The 25,699-nt window shown below is 40.0% G+C and overlaps 2 protein-coding genes across 3 annotated transcripts in view; both read left to right on the top strand.

Annotated features, from left to right (window-relative positions):
- LOC127447137 (receptor-type tyrosine-protein phosphatase eta-like) overlaps window positions 1-1,587 on the top strand; it is a 56,155-nt gene extending 54,568 nt beyond the window's left edge. Inside the window, exons 29-30 of the mRNA XM_051708849.1 lie at window positions 60-195; window positions 572-1,587. Of these exons, the coding sequence (XP_051564809.1) occupies window positions 60-195; window positions 572-727 (292 nt within the window). The 3' untranslated portion in view covers window positions 728-1,587. The remainder of the gene's footprint in view (window positions 1-59; window positions 196-571) is intronic.
- Window positions 1,588-1,724: 137 nt separating this feature from the next.
- Window positions 1,725-25,699, top strand: part of LOC127447046 (otogelin-like) — a 98,675-nt gene continuing 74,700 nt past the window's right edge. For both annotated transcript variants that reach the window (XM_051708574.1, XM_051708660.1), the window contains exons 1-8: window positions 1,725-4,627; window positions 15,096-15,153; window positions 15,582-15,636; window positions 18,066-18,141; window positions 18,812-18,904; window positions 19,017-19,174; window positions 20,285-20,406; window positions 20,554-20,762. In XM_051708574.1, coding sequence (XP_051564534.1) covers window positions 4,459-4,627; window positions 15,096-15,153; window positions 15,582-15,636; window positions 18,066-18,141; window positions 18,812-18,904; window positions 19,017-19,174; window positions 20,285-20,406; window positions 20,554-20,762 — 940 coding nt within the window. In that variant the 5' untranslated portion in view covers window positions 1,725-4,458. The remainder of the gene's footprint in view (window positions 4,628-15,095; window positions 15,154-15,581; window positions 15,637-18,065; window positions 18,142-18,811; window positions 18,905-19,016; window positions 19,175-20,284; window positions 20,407-20,553; window positions 20,763-25,699) is intronic.

The raw sequence follows: 25,699 nt of genomic DNA, 5'->3' as shown, positions 1-25,699 counted from the left end.
CAACTCCTACAAACAAAAGCTGAATTTTCACACTATTCTTTTTTGATCTCACAATACAGTGCAGGCGTGGGCCGAACAGGAACCTTCATCGCAATTGATCGGTTAATCTTTCAGATCGAGCGTGATGATGTAGTGGATGTTTATGGGATCATCCATGACTTACGCATGCACAGACCACTTATGGTGCAGACAGAGGTACATCAATTAACAACAGAATATTGCTCTTTGATATACAGACACAAACACTAAGGTACAGGTTGAATGAAGAGGTGCATGACTATAAATATACAGTAGAAGGCAAAATATGCATTGAAGCTGAACTTGTCACATGGAACCTTATCAGTAGATAGCTGTGTGTTAGGGTGATTTTGTTGTATGTTATAGGCTTTCATTTTTCTGCCTGGGGCTTGAACAGTTAGGAGAACCTGTTAGAAACTAACACAGTTTTCTGAATCTTAACATACAGCAAATCTTCATCTCAAAATGTGGTAATTTCAAATACTGATTTGTAAGCCATTATCAGTTTCTTGTTCTCTAACAATGCAGGCCTTTACATTCTCTACTTTTGCAGGATCAATATGTGTTTCTTAACCAGTGCGCCATGGACATCATTAGGTCTCGGACTGGCAGCAATGTAGACTTGATCTACCAGAACACAGCTGCACTCACTATTTATGAGAACATTGAACCCTTGAAAAAATCCAAAAATGGCTACCATAAGGCTTAACCCTCTATCCTGGTCATTATGCTGCTCTGCTGGAAATTAAACATTTCTTATGGTTTCATTTTTAAATTGAGAAACCTTTATTAAAAAACAAATATATATTTATTGATTAAGACATAAGCTTGTTTATAAAGGTGTATTTATTTTAACATTTTGTTGGCCAAGTTTTTTTCAAGTTTAGAAATGCAGTTGTAGTGCAGTACAGAATAAGTTGGTAATTGTTCTTTATTGTTCTCATGTTTCACAGTATGTATTTCCATGACTTCATGTCATCATAATGATGTGCAATAATCTGTAAGCAATCCTGATGAAAACAGTCTTTCTAATCGAATGGTCCTGCCAATGCTGAAACCTGTCCTTCGTTACTGTTTTGGTGTAGCTCTTTTGAGTCCTTTTTGTGTCTGATAGGTACTGTACATCTATTTACATTAAAGTAAGTTACTAAGGCCAAAGCCTGGCTCAAAATGAGGTAGGCTTGTATAAGAAGGTCTTGTATCGGAATAGGTTATAACATTGAAAATACCTGATTTGACTTGAAAGTCATAGTCACCCATTCACTATAATAAACTCACCCGTCAACTTACTGCCTTATAAACCCTTCCCATATTCTGCAGCAAATCTGGCACCAGTCACTTCTCTCTGCAGGACAATAACAGTTAACTCAGCAGTTATGCTTTTTCCATTGTATGTATGCAAATAGTGTTTGTTTGTTTTTCTTTTAGAAACAGGCAAATGTATGTTCAGTAAATGCCTACTGATAATTTATTACAAAAAAGTTTTATTAGAGACTGTATTAAGTTAATTTACATAAGTTGTTATATTTGTACATAAATATACTTTGTTCAGACTGAACTTTCAAACTATTATTTTCACAGTGTTGTTTCAGTGAACTTTTGCTTGATTGGTTTTTAATATTTTGCAAGATTCTACACAGATTTTTTTTATTAAGTTTATTGATACTCTGCTGATCACTGTAATGAACCATACAGATAAACTCTGTATTATATGATTAAATAGTGCTGCTCTTTTTTGTGCGTGCATGCCAAAACCTGTAAAAACCTATAGATAAACCTGCTATTTTGTGAGGGAAAGAAATATGTTGTGAAGCTATACTGTGCTAAAGAAATAATGCTTTTCAAGACAGATACAGTAAATTTTTCGTTCATTATTCTCTCTGTCTACCTCCCTGATACAGTTTGTTGATTTGAGTGCGAGCCCACAGTCACGCCTCCATTCATGTCGACGACACGGAGGGAGAGAGGAAGAGAAGGAATTTCCTCAAAAATATCCACAACAAAATGACGAGGATTTTGTTATAATGGTTCCCTATCAATTCAGTCAGAATGCTGCATCATAGCTGACACTATGGGTTAACCCCCGCAGGTGTAGCCAATCTCTGAAACTCTTTAAAATCTCACCAGTTTTAATTGGCAGATAGAGCTTTGTGCTCCGCCTTCCTCGCACACGTAGCGGGCATATATAACAGCGGTGCACAGTGCTATCTCTTCAGAATTTTCTCCTTCAGGGTGCCGATAATCTCTCTTTCGTACTCTGGAAAATTGGATTTTCTTCTACAAAGAATCATCGTCAAGGTTTGCACCTCTCACAGCGGGTGGATCAGAGTTTCTTCAACACCCCCCCCCCCCCCTGCGGTGCTCCGGCTATAGCGGATACTCTTCACCGTTGAACAGCAGTGTTGGAATTTTTCCTCCTGTGGACAGCGGGTGGACCAGATATCTTCACCTCTTTTACCTCATCACAGTGCTGCCATTTGGCTTATCCCTGGCTCCTCGCACATTCACGAACTGTGTCAATGCGGCACTCACTCCAGTGAGGCTGAGCGGTGTTCGCGTCATGAATTACCTCGATGACTAGTTGCTCTTAGCACAGTCAGAAAAACAAGATGCAAACACAGAGACTTGTTTACTCAAAGTGTTTGTCGCTGCCATAGCAAACGGATATATCCCACTGGGCAGTCTATCAATAGGTAGACACCCTTTGATTGTGAAATTCTTATGTGGCGCGAGGCAGTTGAGACCGTTTCGCACCACTACCGTGCTGGTTTGGGACTTGGCGTTTATGTTAAAAGCACTCACAGGCCTGCCGTTCGAGCCACTGGATTCAGTGAGCTTACGTGTACTCTCGCCTTGGCTTCAGTAAAACATGTGGGGACCTTCAAGCGCTGTCGGTCAATGACTCCTGCTTAGAGTTTGGACCAGGCTTATCAAAAGTCATTCTTAAACCCAGGAAAGGCTACGTACTGAAAGTTTTGACCACTCCCCTCAGGGCGCAGGTTATTAACCTTCAGGCTTTCTTTTTCAGGATTTTTATTGTGTAGTGATTATAAAAGTAGGTTTTCAGAAAGATATTTAGTCCCTTTCTCAACAATATATTTTAGTTAATGGGAAAAGACTTTTGATAATGAAATTACTGCAAAATATTTGTTTCCCTATAAAATCTGTGATAGTTGCACTTTCTTTTCTAAATAAAATCTAACAACAAAGATATATGGTCAAACTTTCAAACAATACTATTTGGCCCTCATTTGTTTATAAAGAAATCACACAAAAGGTTTTGCTAACTTGTGCAAATAATTTGTTTATTTTCATAAAACACGAAGATGACAGGGTGGACAACAACATGACAGGATGGACAAAGGCTTAAATGGGTGAACTAGAAGAGAACACAATTTATTAAACAACAGGAAACCCTTAAGCAATACAAAGTATGATTTCAGGAATACATTTTCTACATCACTGTAATTGGTCTTCCACATACTTCCAAAAAGACAGCTCAATCTGTAGAGAGTGCCTGTTCAGAGCTTGTGGATCTGGCATTAGGCAAAGTATCTGCCCATCATGGTACCAATTATGTCCTCCCGGGGACCTGGCCAAAATCACTTGTTTGTGCCATTGCGGTGCAAACACTTAACTTTCACACTGTGCCCTTCCACATCCATGATGACACCTGGGAAGCCTTCATTGTCATAATTAACGACACACCACTCTCCAATGAAGTATGCTGATTTTCTCTAACTAACTTTAGAATTGGATCAAGGTGGGCCCAGATGGCCACAGGGTCGTGTCTTCTGGAGGGTGATATGGAGCAGAAGGTGTGCGGTGCCTGTTCACCTGCAGTGTAGAGCACTCCATTGTGCAGAATGGCCTGCTGGTGTAAGCCTCCAAAATGCACAGACTGGATTTCTTCACTGTACTTGCATGAGTAATTTTCACTAAAATCCACATGCAAGAGGCACTCGTTGCGCTTCAGTTTCCTTCTGAGCTCCCTGTAGACGTCAAACTGCCATTTAATGTTGAAAACATGGTGTCTAAAATGCAGAAGCCTCTCCTGGAATTGTGTGTTTAGGTCTTCCTCTGTTGTTGTTATTTCCTTTTTGTTTTTGACAAAAGGAGTTAATTGTTGACATTTTCTCATCCTTCTTTGTCATCCACTGAGATAAACAAATGTTCTCTACCCATAAGTTTTCAGCATCGGGTGACAAGTGTGGAGGCATTCCCTGAACTCACCATAAGCACAGACCTTGGCTTTGGGGTCGCACATGGTTGCTTCAGATATTTCCTCAATATTTCTTGAAGCATGGTTCTGCAAGGCATTGGCCATAAATTGCAAGTTGTCATGTTTTTTGCAGAGATGTGTCACGGTCAGAGGAAGAGCAAAAGGGTTTGAGATGGCAGAAGGAGGTGTATGACAAGGTGGTTAGAGAGAAACTTCCTATGCAAGTTCCTCATTGTATCGGTAAGCATCCTCTTCTGCATCTTTGTCTTCAGCCGTGTGACTGTTTGTTTGCGGCAGGTCGTCATTCGACTGACATAATCTCGAATAAAAAAGGATGTAACTTTCTTTTTAATCTCAGTTCGATTGATGCACTTCCTCCCACAGCAGGTAAGATCCACAGGATACTTTGCTCTCTTCTTAGAGTAGCCAAAAACAGTCAGGGCATACTTTTGGAGCTTGTACTTCTTCACTATATTTCCAGTGACCACTTTCACAATCAACTGCTTCTCTTTGTTTGTTTTTGCATTTTTGTATTTTCTTCTAATATTTTCATTGAGGGATTTATGGAAAAGAAGAGCTCTTTTGATGGGTGAATTCACTTTTTGATGACCCAACAAAGCATTTGACTGTTGAACATGGCGATTTGGATGCACTTTCTTTCTTGGCCTTATGGCCAAGTTCTTATATTTCTCAGTTTTAATTTTCTCTTTTGCCAGCTGTGCCTCCAATTTTTAGATGTTTTTTCAGTTTGCTCTTCAAACTCCTTTGAAACACAAAATATTTGTTAGGATTTTAAGTAAGATTTTAGGGAGTTAGTTATCAATATGTCATTTTATGGGGAAATAAACAGTTGATAATTATCCTTCAAATAAATCTAAACTTTCTAATAAATCCTATAGCTAAACTTCCATGTTCTAACCTGATTTTCAGGAGTTTCAGGAATTTTAGGAGAGTCGGGGGGTCTCTGACTGTAGCAAAGCACTGGCCCTGGCTCTGGCTCACCTTTTTGCCTCCTTCCATTTCTTTCTTTTTGCCCTCTTCTCTCTCACACCGAGCTCATTAACACCCTTCTTTCCAGTCTCTCTGTCTTTATTCCATTTGTCCCTATCTTTCTCAAGGTACTTTTTTCTTCTGTCCGGGTCAGCATCCCGACGTTCCTAATATTTCCTTGCTATCTCTGCTCTACTTGGACTCATTCCTGGAAAAAGACAATTCAAAATGTTCCCTTACAAACCGCTGACTCCCCCTTTAATTGGTGGTCCGGCTAAACTAGGCTTGCCTAGTCTTGTTCATTTACATCTGCACAGCTGTATTTTTTCAAACAGGCAATGAAATCCATTATATGGACTTTGTTTTGATCACATTCTGTTGTTTTTATTACATAGAAAAAAAAAAAAACATTTTGTAAAATATTGTCAAATTATCATCGTCATCAAAAGGCCTGCTGATACCGATATCACCAAAAATGTCCATATCGCCCACTCCTACTATGTATAGCATCTACTGCTATAATATGTGTGTAATAACTGTTGTAATATGTGTAACATTATCAGAATGTGGCAAAAACTACGCACATGTCCTCCCTGTCATGTACCATGTCCACCCTGTCATAGAAGGCTCGGTGACAGGGTGGACATTTTTGGATAAAGTTAGCAATTAATGAACACATTGTGGACCTTAAGTTAAAAAAAGTAACTCATTGTTGAAGGTGACTGTGTACTGTTTAAAAAATATAATTTGCATTCTGAAAAGTTTTTATATTAATTAATATTTCACTATGACAGGGTGGACATGTTAAGCTTGACAACATCCAACTACAAACACAATATGATGAAAATTAGGAAATATAAGTGTAGATACTTACTGTACTTGCAACAGTTGTTTTAACCTCCATTGAAGAAAGACAAAATGGTGGTGGTGATGTCACTGATTACATCAGCCGGTTTCTTAAAGGGGCAGTTACCCCATAATGACAGGGTGGCAACAATCTCAGGGACACGTGCAAAATGTTTAATATTATTATGAAAATAGAATACAAATGATCAAAATGACTTGTTTTATCAAATAACTTGTTGAGGACAATAAGAACATTTAAAAAGTATTTTAATTTTGTGTCATTTAACCACTTATTACACTCATTGAAGTTAGCAGAGCAGCGTGTGGGACATGCCAAAATCCCAGTCAAAGAAAACTGTATAAAATGAGGGAAACACATTTCAAGAGACTTATCATTGTACTGATATGTGTGTAGATGTTTGGCCATTTATAATAAAACCTCAGAATTTCATTATTTTGCAAATATGTTCATGATGACTGAGTGATTCTGATGAGGACACAAAAGGCACTTTATTATGATATATGCTGTTATACGCCTGCTACGTGTGCGAGGGACACAGAGCACAAAGTATTATCTGCCAATTAAAACTGGCAAGATTTTAAAGAGTTTCAGTGATTGGCTATGCCTGAAGGGATACACAATATTGTCAGCTATGATACACCATTCATTCCCTCATTTCAGGGAACCATGGTTACAGTCGTAACCTTATCATTTTGTTTTGACACTTTATACGATAAAATATCACCTTACACCTATTTACAGTTTCATTTTAAATCACCCAAACCACCCAAGTGGGGTGGCCACTGCCGAGGATGCCATATGCCCCAGGAGCCTCTGAAAAAGTTTCATTGGACCGCTGTTTTCTGTTTGAATGCCTTCAAACAGGCCAGCACCGACTGGGCATGCTCGTTCGTAAGGCGCGCCGTCAAGGAGACTGAGCCCAACTCCAAACCGAGAAAAGAGATGCTCTGAACCAGGAGGAGCTTGCTCTTTTCCCAGTTGACCTGAAGCCCTAGTCGGCTGAGGTGTGAGAGCACCAGGTCCCTGTGTGCGCACAACATGTCTCGAGAGTGAGCTAGGATTAGCCAGTTGTCGAGATAGTTTAGAATGCCAATGCCCACCTCCCTTAATTGGGCAAGGGCAGCCTCTGCAACCTTTGTGAAGATGCGAGGAGACAGGGACAGGCCGAAAGGGAGGACTTTGTACTGATACGCCTGACCCTCGAATGCAAACCGCAGGAAGGGTCTGTGTCGAGGAAGGATCGAGACATGGAAATACGCATCCTTCAGGTCTACTGCCGCGACCAATCTTGATGCTGGACGCTCGCCAGAATGCGTTTTTGCGTCAGCATCTTGAACGGGAGTCTGTGTAAGGCCCGGTTCAGTACTTGCAGGTCCAAGATTGGCCGCAACCCACCGCCTTTTTTCGGTACGATGAAGTAGGGGCTATAAAACCCCTTCTTCATCTCGGCTGGAGGGACAGGTTCTATCGCGCCCTTCCGTAGGAGGGTAGTGATCTCCGTGCGCAAGGTAGCAGCATTTTCACTCTTGACCAAGGTGAAGTGAATACCGCTGAACCTGGGCGGGAGCCTGGCAAACTGAATCGCATAGCCGAGTCGGACGGTCCGGAACAGCCATCGCGATGGATTGGAAAGCGCAACCCATGCGTCCAAGTTCTGCTCAAGGGGGACCAAGGGACAATGTCATCGGACGTACCGGCAGGTGGGGCCTCGCGGTGGGCACGGAGCATGAGGTGCCATACCACGTCGTGGCCGTGCTGAGTCTAGGGACATCAAAGCACTTACCTGGCTCCTTGTGACCACCCCGGAACAGCTGGGATGGGAGAGGAAGAGGCCCGTCCTCGTAACCTGTGGAGACTGCCACATCTGGGGCGGCTGTGTGCCACAGCTGGGCGCTGAGGGGTGGAAAGACCACCGCTGGAGCACCAACCCTGCAATAAAAAAACCCGTGGACGGTATTCGTGCTGACGACCGTACACAGCGGGTATGTGACCCAGGGAGGAAGGAAGCCACTCTTTTGCTGAACTGTTGGGTACCGCAGCCACTTGGGCATGCGGCGAAATCAAACAAAAGGCAACAAAAGATTTTCCGCCCGGCCCTCCACTGGGGGATGGAGTGGTCTTCTTACCAGCTCTAGGTGAGTGGGTTCCCTCGTCCCTGGGTCACCCGTCTCAGGGGCGCTTTGATGACCATGGGTTCTTAGGCGCTGACTGTGAGACGGGTGGTGTCTGCTTCCTGCAGTGGGCTCCACACTGGGGCCGGGCCAAAGGGGCGGGCTGCGGTGGAGCCGGTGCAGTCACCGCAGGGGGACCCCTTGGCGACGAGCAGACGGGGTGCGGGATCTTGAGCCGTGCGGGGGCAGGATGTGCCGGATTGCCTCCGTCTGCTGCTTCACCGCCGAGAACTGCTGGGCAAAGTCCTCGACGGTGTCGCCGAATAGGCCAGCCTGGGAAATGGGGGCAGCAAGAAACCGTGTCTTGTCGGCCTCACCCATCTCGACCAGGTTGAGCCAAAGGTGGTGCTCCTGGACCACTAGTGTGGCCATCGTCCACCCGAGAGACTGCGCCGTGACCTTTGTCGCTCGGAGAGCGAGGTCGGTCGCAGAGCGCAGTTCCTGCATCAAATCTGGAGCGGAAATACCCTCGTGCAGTTCTTTCAACGCCTTGGCTAGGTGGACCTGCAGGAGAGCCATGGCGTGCAGGGCAGAGGTGGCTTGTCCAGAAGCGCTGTAGGCTTTAGCCGTCAGGGACAACGTGAGCCTACAGGGCTTGGACGGGAGCTTAGGGTGTCCACGCCAGGTTGCGGCACTCTGCGGGCATATCCACCAGGGGAATCACCGTATAGCCCCTGGCCGCCCCACCATCGAGGGTAGTGAGAGCGGGGGAACTGCGGAATCAGGGCCGGGCAGTAAAAGGTGCCTCCCACGATTTCGTCAGCTCCTCATGCACTTCTGGGAAGAACGGCACTGGAGCGGGGTGTGGCTGCTTTGAGCGGTGCTGCGAGCCCAGGAACCAATCATCTAGCTGCGAGGGTTCAGGGGAGAGCGGAGGGTTCCACTCTAACCCTACACTCGTGGCCGCCCGGGAAAGCATGTCCGTCATTTCGGCATCGGCCTGTGACTGGGCAATCGTCCCCGAGGGGGGAAGCCCAGTTGAGGCTTCTGCGTCCGACTGGACAAGCCCGCTCTCCGATGCTGCGCTCGAGAGCTCATCATCTTCGTGGGTTCCGAACAAGAAGACGTGTGGTCCAGGACGAGACGAGCCGGCGAACTCATCCGGAAGCCCGATTGGGGCAGACGAGCGTGCTGGGGAATGGGAGGTCTGCGGTGGGATACCCAGCGGAGACGATCCCATTGGGGTCCCTAAATCGCCCCCAGTGCTAGATGCGCTGGCCTCATACCCGTAGGTAGAAGGACCAAGGCGGGGAGCCACGACCGCATCGTTGCCATGGTCATGTTCTCACAATGAGAACATGAACCATCCACAACTGCTGCCTCTGTGTAGGTCGCGCCCAGACACGAAAGACAGCGTTCATGACCATCTGAAGTTGAGAGATAACGACCGCAACCAGGAATAGCACACAATTGGAAAGGCATCTTTAAAAAGGCGCGTCTTAAAAAGACGTTCCGAGTGTGCTGCTCTTTTAGAGAAATATATACTCTTTTAGAGGAAAAAAGCTCTTTCAGAAAATATACTCTCTTGTTTTCTGCCGAAGCGCCCAGGGGCATTCTTTGCAGTTCACCAGTGCAGAGGAGGGAGAAGCCGCTGAAATGCGCCATCAGATCCAGCAGAGGTGAATGAACAGTAGAATTCAGCTCAGTGAGCATGACCGTTCGGCTCCGAAGAGAAAATCTGAATGAGTGGTTGCATACCAGCTCCTTTTATACCCGTATGTCCGGGGGAGTGGCATGCAAATACCACTCGCCAATTTTCATTGGCCTTTTATCAAAGACCAGAGGTGTCTCGGGCTCCCAAGAGTGACCCCTAGTATCACTACATCGACACAACGTCGAGTGAGTGACAGATAGGGAACCTGGATTATGTGACTGTTTCCCTTTATGTGGCTACACAAATTTCACCTGTTGCACAATTAAATACAATGTTCTTACGAAACACATTTTCATATCAAGATGCAAATAATTACAAATAGTACAAAAGTACTCATTTCCAGTTCATTGCATGGCCACACTAAATTATTTAGGTTTTTGAAATAATGATAATAATAATAATTTTATATATACTGTATGTATGTATGTATATATATATATATATATATATATATATATATATATATATATATATATATATATATATATATATGTATATATTAGGGTTGCTCCGATACCAAAAATTTGGCTTCAGTACGATACCAGCCCTTGTACCTCGTTATCGATACTAACTCGATAATTTGGCAACAAATAAAAAAAAAAAACATTTTGCGGCCAAGACCTGGAACTACTTCATAGCTGTGTGTTTACTTGAAAAATGTATATATGTATATGTATATGTATGTATGTGTGTGTGTGTGTGTGTGTGTGTGTGTGTGTGTGTGATATGTATGTATATTTACATTTATTTAGATATCATTGCTGAAACAAAAATGCTAGCACTTATTTAAAGCTACACTATGTATGATTTTTTTTTGTTAGAAATTAACAAAATTAATTAATTCATTAATGATCAAGTACACCAACAATCCGTCTTCCAAACCATGTTTTTGCATTACCCCGTTCACAATGGTAAGCCTATAATAATGATTTATATTTTAGTGCTGTCAGGATGGATTTGGCAGGAAATTGCATACTTCCATCTGTTACCTGTGCATGTTTACGTCATGTCCGTAAATAAAGAAAAGAAGGTCCGGAGCCACTACAGCGCGTATATATGTGCGGTGAAAGGTGTGGTAGTAGTTTGAAACTGAAAGCGACATTGACCATGGATCATTCAAAAAAGCAACCCTCTGGGGAATCGCCTGTTTTCAATATAAAGAAAACTCGAACCCAGAAGAGTCTGCAAGCAAAAAGGGAAAGCGAACCTGTAATAAAACACAAAACAATGCTGGATTGCTTTCAGAGGTGGTGACAACTGAAAGATCTGAAAGGATTTAAAACCGACCCAGAGATGGAGTTTTCTTCCTCGACAGGTTAGATATTTTATTGGACCGATAGTTAGCCAGGTAACTGTTTTAGCACGGTAATTCGTTAGATTATGTTAGCCACTCTAATGGGGCATTTTATTATAGATTGTGGTACTGCAGTGCTTTAAATTTCATTTTCGAGTAAGATATAATATATAATAAGATATAATAGTTTGCACGGTTTGATTTTCTGATATGACTATTAATCGTTATGTCTAATGTCACCGTTGCCTAACTTTTGTAACGCTATTTATTTTAAAACAGTTTTCACTGACTGTGTTGACGGGTTTCTGCCTTATTTATCAGCGTAAATCTCGCAATTTATTTACATTATACATTTTTTTACATTGAGTGTAAATTTATGAAATTATGCTTATTGTTATATTACCCTAGATTAAGTTTTAAAAAAATGAATTACGTCTGCAAGGGGGTTTCTATTACAGCTGCTGAGAGAGTGACTGTAAATTTGGCATCTTCTCCCATTTTACTGTCTTAATCTACTACTCTCTATTTTTTTCCTCTTCTGGAAAGTCATACAAATGTAATAGTGGATTTTTTCTTTTGGTCTTGGAGCAAATGGGTAAGTGAAAATAATATTTGCTATGATCTCCTATTCACCGCTGTGGAAGTTTACCCTGCAATCGTTCACTTCCGCGTTCCAAAACCTCGAGTGTGAAAAAGAACTATAGTTTCCAGTAAATCAAAACAACAGCGAAAGATACGCTACGGGATAACCGTCTTTTTCTTCCTTTCGTTATTTATTTATTTATTGAGGGGAGGGGGCAAGTTTTGTTGTTAGTGACATTCGCTTTGATAAGTTGATCACCTGTAATCCTCAAACCATCAGATTTATCCGCGGCAGAAGAGCAGAGCCGGAGCCCGACTGGCGTAATTTCCTCCGCAAGTAACTTGCAGTTGTATGGTTCAACCGCTAGAGGGCCAAAAGTTAATTTGTGTAGCTGTAAGAAAATAAATAATTCAGCAGCCAAAAAAAATATTGTTTAAATAAAATCAGTAATTTATAAATAGAAGAACACCACTGACATTCCATAAGAACAATTCCATAAAAAATATTGAGCCATTTAATGAAATAAAATAAATAAAACTTGTAAACTCCTGTGTTTCCAACAGTCACTTCTCAGTTCTTGATCAGTAATATTTTATGTAATATTTCATATTTTATGGTTTTATCTTTAAACATTTTTTTAATTTTTTTTTTTATAACGAAACAGGCTGTTGTCATTAACCAGTTGGTTGTAGGCACACATAAAGCAGAATAAATAAATAAATAAATTAAATTTCTGTGTACCATGTTTGTGTGGTGTCTTCAGGAACCATGCTAGGTCTATGTGCATCAGTGCAATCTCATTTGAGAACAGTGGGCCCAACCATTGGAGGATTTCTCTATGAGACCTATGGTGTGCCATCCTTTGGATACATCAAGTTTGCCACCAACGCTGCTGTTTTTAGCTTTCTACTTGCCACTGGAGGGCACCCAAAGCCGCATAGACCTTGAAAATTTTGAAAAAAGAGGGTTGTTTATATGCATTGTACGCAAATGGTGCAAGTGATGCCAGTTTACAACACACCGTGGGCATTTACTTTACCTCCTCACACACTGGGGAAGAATGTAATCACAAATAGCCTGGGTGATTTGATGAGAATTTTCATTTTTTGGGTGAACTACCCCTTTAAATATCTTAATCAGAGGCTACAGCCCTTGAATGCATTACAATTCAACATAAAATCCAAACCCAATCCCAGTAGCCCATGTACTAACCCTTTACATTTAGCTACATTTTATGGGAATAGTTGTTTCTTATATATATATATAAATCAATTATGTATTTAATAATATAAACAATAGTGAATCGTAAAATAAACATGCATCAAAATTACATCCCGTAAAGCCTGAAACATGTTCACCCTATTTTTTAAATGTACATTTCTGGCAACCACAGCTGCAGGTATTTTAACATCAGTTGAACAGATATTGTTTATATATATATATATATATATAACAGTGTATAGCTAATCTTTTCATGGCACCATAAAGTATGTTAATATATTTCAGAGTTCAGTAGTAGGATGTGGCTGTAACGATATACTGACAGAAGTCCAGAATACCTGTTGCTAGTGTGAATAATGTTCTAGTGGTGTGTTGCAGTGATGTGCATATATTTCTGTCCAGAAGAATATACAAGTGTTGACCATTGTAAAATGGGGTGCTCTCCAGCATTAGATCTGGCACTGTAAAATAAAAGAAGCAAATTTAATCTCAATAGGTTTGGGAGAGTTTGCAGAAGTCAGGAGGAGTTGTGGTGCAGTATAATAGGAGTGTACATCTTGTAAATTTTTTAAGGGACTGAAAAAAAAAAACAATCTTAAATTTAAACTGAATTGAAACATTTGCTTTTATTGCACATTCATTTGAGGACTTTTAAATACAAAGTTATTTAAGGATGATAATGGATTGTAATTCAAGGACACATTTTTGTTCTTTCACATGAGGCGTCTTGTGACATCAGCATCATAATGAATGGTTACTGCATAATTCAGGGTTGTTTAAACAAGACTATATCACACAGATACACCATACTTCATTGCTTTGTACTGATCTACAGTAGAACACCTTTACATGTCAGCTGCTTTTCAGATAGAAAGCTTAATAAAAAACAATGCATAAAAAAGCAAGAGATCAGTATGTTAAGTGTAACTCATTATGATATAGAAGTCATCTGACAGTAACATAAGATATTTGAAACATCTATGATATTCAAAAACTGAGGCTTGCCACCCCAGATGTGTATGACTTTCTTTCTTCTGCAGAACACAAACAAAGATTTTTAGAAGAAGATCTCAACTCTGTAGGTTCACACAATGCAAGTGAATGGTGACCAAAACTCTGAAGGTCCAAAAGGTGCATAAAGGTAGCATAAAAGTAATCATATGACTCCAGTGTTTAAATCCCATGTGTTCAGAAGCTGTACATTAATAGGCATGGGTGAGAAACAGATATTTAAGTCCTTTTTTTCTGCAGAAGAAAGAAAGTCATACACATCTGGGATGGCATTAGGGTGAGTAAATGAGATAATTTTCATTTTTGGGTGAACTATCCCTTTAACACCATGAACTAGTTAGACTAGAGGCATCACTAGCACCTCATACCCATTGGATCGAAATTAATTTTCAAATTGTCTGCATCATTAACACTAAAAGAAATATCCACTTTCTTCTGCATTTTCTAAACAAACCTCCCCTCCTCTCCTTGAAGACCCGGGAGTGTGTGACGTTCATTTGCATATATTATGCTAATGAAGGCGAGCGGCGCAGCTAGTGTCAGGCTGTTGGCTTCAGCACCTGAGATGCGCGCAGACATTGAAGACAGAAAGAGAGAGAGCGCGCGAGGAGTCAACGTGAATATGTGTCGGTAGTGCCCATCGGTGTAAGGCAGTGAGGGGAGAATCTTATTCCATTACAAGTGATTCGCATGAGTCACGAATGGATCCTATTTTAACTCCCGGAAAGAAACTTTTTTTAATCTATTTATTATTCTTCATTTTAATATATCGTGGTGAGTAACATGGTGATGAACTGATGTTTATCATTTCATCTCTAAATAGTTTGTTTTAAGAAAGAATGAGAATACGTTTATTTTATATATAATTTAATTGTGTGAAAATGCTTTTATATGTGTGTGTGGTCATAATGCATAGTCTAACTTATTTGCCTACACGCATGAAGACTGAATTATTTCCAAACGTTCGAGTTACTAAATTATTTGTTAACTGAATTATTTGTCAAATGAACTTGATCAGTCATGAATTTAGAAAAATGTTGCACTCATTTTGTTTGCTTTTTAGCACATATCACGTTGGGCACTGAAAGACTGAATTTAACGGTCCAGCATGATTTGAAAAAGTGAGCATTAAAATTTACATTTCTATTTCTATCCAATATGCATGTTTTATTTCCTGATTATTTTGTTTAATTTTTTTTTTTTTTGTTTGTTTGTTTTTTTTTTTTTTGTAAAGTAGGTCTTTTGTATGAAAATTATATCTACTGTACATCGTCAAAGCATGGTAAAAAAAAAAAAAAAAAAAAAAAAAAATCTGCATATTTTAATACGCTACATGCTGATTTTGATGGCCTTTAAGATTTTGACTTAACTCAGACCTAATTTTACGCATAACTGGTGAAAGATCTTCGGGTCTGTAATAGTTGTGAAACAGGCTGACAGTGCTCACTCGAAACGCCTGTGAGTCTCTGGCTTTTCTGTCTAACACAAGTGCTGATTACCTGTGTGTGTGAGGAACAAACCGCTCGTTGTTCTCTGTGTGTGCCCGCAGCGAGAGCAGCAGGATAATGCTGGAGAAATGGGATCCCGCTTTCCAAACGGAGCAGGTAGGAGAGCTGAAGAGATGCATTGAGAGAGCGCACAGGAAACCTGCGCTAAATGCAGTACCATGAGGTTAAATGCATAACATTACAGAAAACAAGGTGTTTGCAAAATGCCATGTTTTCTTGATCATGATTAAAGTCATGGTGAGAATATTTGAATTAAGAGTCTGAATTAAAGTGAGATATTCAAAATATGAATGCAGGTTTAAAAATAAAATAGACTTTATTCAGAGTAGCGCTATATTTCATTTTTGACTGGAATTAAACCGAGGCAGGCTGTGAAGGATAGACCTGCAGTCTCTGTGATGGAATGCACTCCAGTAGGTCCCAGGTCGCATCTAATTTTCTCAACTTGTGCTTTCTGAGTTTTTTGTCTACTGATTTTTTCTCTCTCTCTCAATGTTTCGTCAGCTGAACGATAAACACCACTTAAAACAACTGTACAACCCATAAAGGTTTATCGACAAGTAACCTGTCAATAAATCTTTTCGAATTTATTTTCGAATTATTTCTAGTTCTGATTTTAACACGCAATAATAAGCCGTTTACACTGCTAAGGTGGCACAGAATCTAAGTGGCATTTCATGTATTAACACAGACCGTTTAAAGGAATATTCCGGTTCAATACAAGTTCAGCTCAGTCGACAGCGTTTGTGGCATAATGTTGATTACCACAAACATTTATTTTTGTCCCTAGCAAAAGTCTTGGTTACAGTGAGGCACTTACAGTGGAAGTGAAAGGTGGCCAATTTTTGAACGTTAGATAAACACTGTTTAAAAAGTATAGCCACAAGACATAAAGGATATGCATGTAAACATGATTTTAGTGAGATAAAATGAGTTACTAACCTTTTCTGTGTAAAGTTATTGCCAGTTTTACAACTTCATTGCCATGACGATGTAACACAGTAAACCCTAAAACAACTGTAAAAATGACTATTTAAACAACTTTACAGCTCAAATAATAGGCTACACAAGTTTTAACAGAAGAATTAATGCAAGTGTTTTTGTAACATTATAAGCTTCACATTTCTGTGTTTAAACCCTCCAAAGATTGGCCATATACACTTTCATTGTCCCCATGCCTCAGTGTAACCACGATTTGTGCTTTTTTTTTTTTTTTTTTTTTTTTTTAAAGAAAAGGAGAAACGAGTCGAAATAAATGTTTGTGGTAATCAACATTATGCCACAAATGCTGTCGATTGAGCTTAACTTGTATTGAACCCGGAACATTCCTTTAATGCTGCTCAGAGCTGGCATAGATGCATTTATACAGCAGTTACAAATGAATAAGTAATGTTATTAGATGAATATTTAAAATATAAAATTATGAATATAGAAAAATGAAATGAATGAAAATATGAAGTAATACTTTTAAATGTGAAACTAAATCATGAAGAATATGCTCTATTATGACAACATCAAAGTTTAAGGCTGCTCTGATGATGCATTTCATTTACACAGAACCAAAGCTGCATCAGAACTGCCTGAGGTGGGTCAGAGCAGGCATAGTTTAGTCTGGCTTCTCCATCATTGCACAGAATGTTGAGCAAGCACAGAGCAGGCTTAACTCGGCTATGTAAAGACGCCTCAAGAAGTCTAATCTGGCATTAATGATGTATAACACTGAAATAAGTCTTTAAAACCACTGGCTCACCAATGTCAGATGTTTAATAATTTAAAAAGGAAAAACACATCCCCCAGTGCTTGCTTTGTTGAGTTCTTTGGGACAAAAGCTGTCATTTCGGTGGCAGTAAAGCGGTTTCAGGTGTCCGTTGGGTGCTCAGGATTGGTAAACTGTTCCCAAGAGCCACTATTCACTGAGACACACTGGCCCCCTTCATTATGCCAGAATACTTTCTCCTTTGCAGTCTTGAAAGCTTCATAAAATTATTGAACTCTCAGATATCAGGTGTGATGGGGAAAAGCGATCAGAATAGAGCAGGTTTCCGTCAGATAAGAAAATTATTTAGCTCAAAAGTGAATCACTAATCGCTGTCTTGTAGCTACCCCCCTCCTGTGGTAATAATAAACTCTTATCCACATTATGCGCTGCATATTGTTCCAATTTCTGTACAGGTAAATAATGATTTTTTAGATTAGAATTTTGATTGGAATTTCAGATGTGCCTTATGGCATTGTGCTTCTAGTTCTCGGAGGTCTTCATTAACCTGATATGAGAGCAAACTGATTTAGTTGCAGGATGAAACTTGGCTTTTTATTATACAAGTTGGGACAGTCAGCTAATTAAATAGCACAGGTACAGTTACATAAGCTCAGTATTTGTTCCTCACCTGGAATAAAATATATCTCACACAGCAGCCTTTGTATTTAACCTCAAATTCCTAGATCTCAGTGTCTTTTCTGACTAATACAGTCATGCTTTCAGTCTAAAATACTATGCTTTAACTTAAATTATTTTCTCTCCAAAGCAAGCTTTATTAGAGAGCAACACATCATCAGCAGAGCAAACAGAAGCCCAGAAGCCATCACCCCGCAGAGCCAGTGGTAAGACCTAAGCTGAATGCCACAATACCTTAGCAGGAGGCCCAGTGCTCGCTTTGTGTGTGTTTTGAGTCTTTCTGTGTTTTCGGCCTGTGTTTTCACCCTATTGAACAATGCTCTGTGTGTTTATCAACTTGCATATCAGTCCTGTTGTGCACACCTGCACATGTGTCTGTATGTTTATGGGTTAGTCTGTTTTGTAGGGAACTGAACGGGCATCTTTCTGAGTATGTAAATGTACGTTTGTGTGCATGCACAAGAATTTGCATGCGTTTGTGGTAGTAACTATATTTGTGTATTGCATCATCTAGCCATAACTGGAGACTTTTAGCCTATGCTCTGTATTAATAATAACAGTGTATGTTGTTTCTGCTCAGTGTTTGAGTTGCATTTAGCCTGATTTTTGGTTTGGAAAATGACAAACAATAACAGTTTATGATCATTTGAATGTGAGAATGTGGATGCCTCCGCTTTCAGTGGACATCTGTTGAACAGGCTGATCAGTGTGGTTATTACAATCATTACAATCTTTACGCTTCAATGAGCACTTCACATTACCTGCGCCACTCTTTGATGTACACCAAACACACACTTAAACACAGAAAACACACTGTTGCTTATGATTAATGTTACTCTGGAGCACATTACACTGTGCTTTATGTGTTCTGTACAGGTGAGTGTCCTTGTCTGAATGGTGGTCGGTGTGTCCATCCAGACTCCTGTAACTGCACTTTATACCAGGCCACTGGAACACACTGCCAGACAGGTACTATGGATCATGCAGGGAAAACTGTCATATCTCATTTTGAAATTCTGCCGTTCAGTCAGATAAGACAGTGGCATGTTTCGGTATGGCAATAATAGATTAAATGTTTCAGTCGCCAACCCAGGCTTTGAGCGAGAGATGACATGCCGCTCATGGGGACAATACAACTATGAAACCTTTGATGGACTTTATTACTACTTCCCTGGAAAATGCAGCTACACATTACTGAGAGACTGTGAAGACAACACTCAGTCCAGTGTGCATATACAGGTGATCCCACTGTTTATAAAAGAAATGTTATATTGAGATACCCATCACTTTTTCTATTTTTGTTTGTTTGTTTGTTTGTTTGTTTGTTTGTTTTGTTTTGTGGAATGATATTTTAGGGCTGTGAATACATTATTATCAATGAATTTCATCATTAATGTTCATAGTTGTAGATCACCCATAGCAATAAATAGTAATTTATCAGATGTTGATTTTAGTCTTTGCTAAATGTCAGTATTGCCCTACAAAGGCAAAATGCAGTAACAACAGCAACAGCAATGCTGTTTGCATTGGTTTTAGTGTGACTTAATAGTTTTATGAGAATAACTGAGCCAAAGCCATCTGTCACAGGACAGATAGGGTCTAAGTAACCCATTTTCACTCATGAAAGTGTGTCTCAGTTTTGACAAAATGTGTTTTTACTGCATCTTCCTTTTGCACTTCACAGTATAGATTTACTAGTTCAGCGCTCAGTTCAATTATAAGCTTTTAGATGTTTATATAGAGGTTTGAGCAGGCAGTTCTTTGATTTGCATTTTCATTGAGGAATTGTATGTCTGTTGTTGTGTGTGCACACGTGTGTATACCGCCTAATTCTTGCCTGAGGGAGATTTTTATTGACATTCTTAGAGAAAGTGATCTCATTATTATGGTCATTTATGGCCATTACAGTTTAAAACAGTAATTACAGGCAGGGCCAAAACAGAATTGGCTTTGTTCTCTTAGACTCACTGATGGGAATCCAGAGGAGGTGAGCTGCCTCAGCCAGGAGTTTCTTTAGGCCATTAGCTTAAGTGGCAATATCATTTATCAACTGAAAGAATGACCGACAGTAATGCAGAATTTAAGTAGGATTGCCCTGGCTGATCTGGATAAGAGGACTCCAGGCTTTGAGGAAGCTTCTTAAGAGCTGCACACTATATTTGAATGTATTTGTGAACATTTATTTTAGAGTTAATGCATTTTATTGTGTATTTATTTCAGGTTTGGAGAATCTATTATAGGTCTACTCTGCCTCTGTTTTTCTCTGTAACTTTAATACTCTGAGATAGGCCTACATTGTAAGAATCACCATCCTGTTCGCATTCTTCATTTGTAATTAATAATTTGCAGGTGCATAATGACCCAAAATGCAGTTCTTTCCCGTACTTCTGTACACGTTCAGTCAGCCTCTTCCTGCCTTGGGAGGGAGAGATTAGGTTACAGAACTCCAGTGTTACGTTCAAGGGTCAAAGGTAATGACTATTCACACGTTGCCACTTAACTGCAATTTAACCAACCATAGTGATATATCTTCTAAATTAATTGTTCAGTGACAATTTTTACGATTTTTAAGTGTGTGTGTGCAGTTCTAACTGTAGCTGCATATTTACTCTCTGTAGTGTGCAGCTGCCTCATAACATCCATGATGTTGAGCTGGAGCGAATCTCTGACTACATCATAGTATCACAGCCACAGGGTTTCACACTGGCCTGGCAGGGACTCACTGGCTCTGTGTACATCAAGACGAGCCCTGAGTTTGTGGGACGCACCTGTGGACTGTGTGGGAATTTCAACGCTGACATTCAGGATGACCTTAAGACCAGCTATGGCAAGTTTTGCTCATTTTGTTGCAGACTGTGGCACTGATGTCTTATTGATGTTTTATTACACTTTATACTTTACTATATATAGATATATATAGATATATACTGTATATATATAAAGCAGGCGCTTTTATCCAAAGCAAGTTACAGTGCACTCAAAGTATAATTTTTTTTTCTGATTAACACTTTTTATTGATTCGCACAATTGACAAAGAATCAGCATTTAACCCCCATTATTCCCTTCCCACCTCCCAATACCCAAGCCCACCCTGACCCTCAACAAATATCCCTGTGGTCACACACACAAAAAAAAAGAAAGAAAGAAAAAAATATTTAAAAAATAATCTCAGCCCCTCCCCGAGAGCCCTCCACGAATGCCAGATAGTTGCCCCATTTTTTACTAAATGAATCTAAATTGCCTAGCCTTCTACATGACATTTCCTCGAATGCCGCCACCCTCCCCATCTCTGTGCACCACTCTTGAAATGAGGGCGCTCCAGCCATTGTTATGTATTTATCCCCTATATTAATGACCGCCCCATCGCCTAAAATACAGAGTCTGGGGCAAAATGAAATTTGACTGCCCAATACGTCACACATAAAACTCTGAACCCTCAACCAAAAAACATGGGTTGTGTCCCCATCTTCTGACTGGCATCACCAGGAGCTGGGTGTGTCTTTAAGACCAAGCCTATACAATCTAGAGGGGGTCCAATAGAATCGATGTAAAATCTTAAATTGCATAAGGTGCACCCTTGCAACTCTAGATGTAGACTTGACGTTTTTTAGAATCCTAGCCCACACTCCTTCCTCCAATACCAAGTGTAGGTTCTACTGGTTGTTTAGATCAGTGTTACTATCAGAAATAATTAATAATTATTTCTTTAGTTATTAATTAATATTTAAATTAAATAATAGAATCTAACTCATTAAAACCTCACACGGCGCACCATTAAATGTAGTGCGCCAAGTTCAGGAGCGGGTTTGGTTATGAGCAATAATTAATAATTATCAAAGATAATTATTAATTATTAAAATCAATAGAACATTGATGAGAATCAATGTTAGCTTTTTTTAATCCTTTCAATCAACAATTATCAAAGATGATCATTAATTATTAACATTGATGAAACATAGATAAAAATTAACACTAGCTTATTGATCCTTCAAATTCAACAATCATCAAAGACAATTATCAATTATCAAAAATCAATAGAATATTAATAAGGATTAATATCACCGGGGCACCACACTGGAATCAGGGACTAATAACCAGATAGTATAACAGACTCAATATTAGGTTGTTTTCTTAGGAAAATCGACATCCGAAGAATATCGAACTTCGAAAAGAAACAATGAAGGCTTGAATCCGAGCACTGACATCCCCTGTCAGCATCTGACACAGGTGTATGCAAAACAAACCAAAACACTTCTCTTTGAAATATAACAAAGTTTATTTATGCAGTAATATCAATTAATAATCAATACAATGCAGTCAATAAACTTCTGACTTACAACTACAAACTAAACAGTGACATAATTAGATTTGGTAACCAAAATAAGTCTATACCACATGAGAGGAAGGTGTGTGTGTAGAGTAATCTCAACTCGTCCAGCGAGATGGAGATTGTATGGCCACAGTTTCAAGTCGTACGTTACTTCCATGTGCCACAAGGCTACACCTGAGAGCAGCGATGAGCTGCATCTAAGCACGGCGAGCAAAAGCATCTCAGAGGTATTTCTACTCCTGATGACGTCATGGTTGAGGGGCGTTCTGTTGTGTGCCTCATCCAATAGAAGTTGAGAGTTCGATCCTTTAGTGAGCAAGGCTTCATGGGATTTGTAGTCTGTTTTGGACTCTATTTGATTTTGGCGCGGTTTTTATCAGTAAGATTTATGACTTTGTGTGTGGGCCTCAGTTAGGTTTTATGACTGTGTTAGGCCTGCCTTTGTCTTCTATCTGAATACATGAGGCCCAACACAAGTTTAAATCTTTCTCCCATAATCTCTTGAGAGAAGTTGAAGCTCTGTCCCCCCAGACTTTAATTAGCAGGGAGTAATTCACTGATGCCTCATGAGCTTTTCCAAAAGCAGTAATCACCACTCCCAGAGTATCTGCTACTTTAGGGGGGGTGTATGCTACTCCCAAAAATAGTACAGAGCAGGTGGTGCAGCTGTAAATACCTAAAGAACTGAGATCTGGGAATCCCAAAATGTTGAACCATATTTTCAAAGGATCTCAACACTCCACTCTCATATCGATCACAGAGCATATTAACCTCTCTCTCAGTCCGCTCTGTCCAGCAGAAAGTGGACTTATTAAAAAGGGGACATAATTTTGGGTTCAGCCATGTGCTCGAGGCTACATTTCAATAAATGTCCAAATTAAACACTCTGGATCCTTTTGTCCATACCGAGTGCAAATGCAAGATAACGGGGTGTAACTTAACTTCTCCGGTTAGTTTGATAGAAAGGAAATAGGGGCAAGAACTTCCTCTGTTCAATACAAAACCAGCGAGGGGCTCTCTCAGGTGGAAGCGACCAATGAGCCAAATGTCTGAGACCCAATGCATAATAATAAAACAAAATCTTGGGTAGGCCTAGCCCACCTTTGTCAATCGGCCTATGCAACTTACTGAAATGTAATTTGGGACGTTTACCATTCCAAATGAAGGACTTCGCTATGCTATCAAATTGCTTGAAATAAGAGAGGGGGACATCTATAGGGAGAGATTGTAGCAGGTAGTTGAATTTTGGAATACAATTAATTTTAATAACATTAACCTTCCCAATCATAGATAAATGTAATGAAGCCCACCTGCCCACATCGCCCGAAAACCCACCCTTTTTTATTAAAAGTCAAAATTAACTCTAACTAAATCACACAAATTTGCTGGGAATAAAATACCCATATACTTAATGCCCTGTTTGGGCCACTGGAAGGCACCTGGCTGAAAAGCCATTACTGGGCAGTATGCTGTCAGAGCTAAAGCTTCGGATTTAGACCAATTAACTCTGTATCCTGAGAACTTAGAAAAGGAATTAATAATTCTTTGGAGGCAAGGCATAGATCTAGAGGGGTCGGAGACGAATAATAAAATATCATCTGCGTAAAGCAAAAGCTTATGTACCACACCTCCCGCCATCACCCCTGGAGAATCATCCTCCTTGCTTATCGTGGCTGCTAATGGTTCCAGGGCAAAACAGAACAATAATGGGGAAAGAGGGCAACCCTGCCGGGTGCCCCTATCCAGAGTAAAGTAATCTGAAATTAATCCATTTGTTTACCAGGTGTCTATAAAATAACTTAATCCATCCAATAAAAGTATTCCCGAACCCATACATTTCCAGAATCTTAAAAAGATAGTCCCATTCTACCATATCAAATGCCTTTTCAGCGTCAAGTGAGATGGCAGCGACCGGAGTCTGATCATTCGCCACTGACCACATGATATTGATGAAACGCCTAATGTTATCAGAAGAGCTATGGCCCCAAAAAACCCCCACCTGATCTATATGTATATATATGTATTAGAGATGTGATAACTTTACTTAGTCGGTTAGCCAAAATTTTTGATAATATTTTAACATCTAGCTGGATCAGGGAAATTGGACGGTAACTCTTACACTCGCTTGGATCTTTGTCCTTTTTAAGAATCAGACTGATCTGGGCTTGTGTCATGGTTGGCAGAAGTTTTCCATTCTTTAATGATTCCATATAAACTTCTAGCGAAAGTGGAGCCAGATCTGTAGTATAAGCCATCTGGCCCAAGAGCCTTGCCTGAAGCCTTAATTACCTCACCAAGCTCTTCCAAGGTTATCTCAGAATCAAGAGAATGTTTTCGCTCTGCCAACAGTTTAGGAAGTTCTAATGGTTCCACAAAGTTTCAAATATCCTCTTCAGTAGACGAAGATGTGAAACTATAAAGATCAAGATAGAATTATTTAAAAGCATTATTAATATCTGTGGCTGAGGTAAATATTTTACCAATAGCAGATTTCACTGAGGAAATGGTAGAAAAAGACTCTTTCTGTTTTATATATCTAGCCAGAAGCTTCCCTGTTTTGTGCCCGACTCAAAGTTTGACTGTCTTGCCCTGAATGGCCAAAACTCCACCTTCTATGACAAAATAGTATTATATCCGTATTTCAATCGGGTCAATTCTCTGAGGCCATTAGACGACATTCGGCGCTTCAGCTCTGCCTCGGCACTTTTAATATTACTTTCCAATTCCACTAGTTTTTGTACTTTGGATTTTTTGATGAATACGGCATACTGTATAACCCGGCCCCTAAGAACCACCTTCAGTGCCTCCGAAGCCACGCCATAGAGGATACTGAGGACCAGTTGGTCTCCATATAGAGACTGATTTCAGCCTTTAGCATTTGTTTGAATTCAGGATTTTGCAAGAGGGATACATTAAAGTGCCAACTATATGATTTCCTTTTCTTCATATGTGGCAACACCTCTAAACACACCAGGGCATGATCTGAGACGAAAATGTTTCCAACTGAGCAATCAATGACAGATGAAATGAGGGACTTTTCTTGAGTAAATCTTATGGACTGATAAAAAAAGGTATAGTCCCTACCAGATGGGTTCAATAGTCTCCAAATATCTGTAAGACCAAGATATTTACACATCCTGTGAAGTGTCAATGTTGCTCTAGGGGGCTTGCACACTTTTGCTTCACTATGATCAAGGACTGAGTCCATCAAAAGATTAAAGTCTCCTCCCAATATTATATCTTGAGGGGTGCCAGCAGCTTGCAACATCCCTTCAAGATCTATAAAAAAGCCCTGATCATCAATGTTAGGTGCATAAATATTAGCCAAAATAAGGTTTTGTCCCTGAATTTCAGCTAAAACATTAATGACTCTTTCTAATTTATCTTTACTCTGTTTGAGAAATTTGAATTGTAGATGTTTACTTATCAGCGTA

Source organism: Myxocyprinus asiaticus, chromosome 1 (genome assembly GCF_019703515.2).
Source record: "Myxocyprinus asiaticus isolate MX2 ecotype Aquarium Trade chromosome 1, UBuf_Myxa_2, whole genome shotgun sequence".
In the NCBI taxonomy this organism is placed as follows: Eukaryota; Metazoa; Chordata; class Actinopteri; order Cypriniformes; family Catostomidae; genus Myxocyprinus; species Myxocyprinus asiaticus.
Note: the sequence above shows the minus strand (reverse complement) of the source record. Positions and strands in the feature narration are given on the sequence as shown.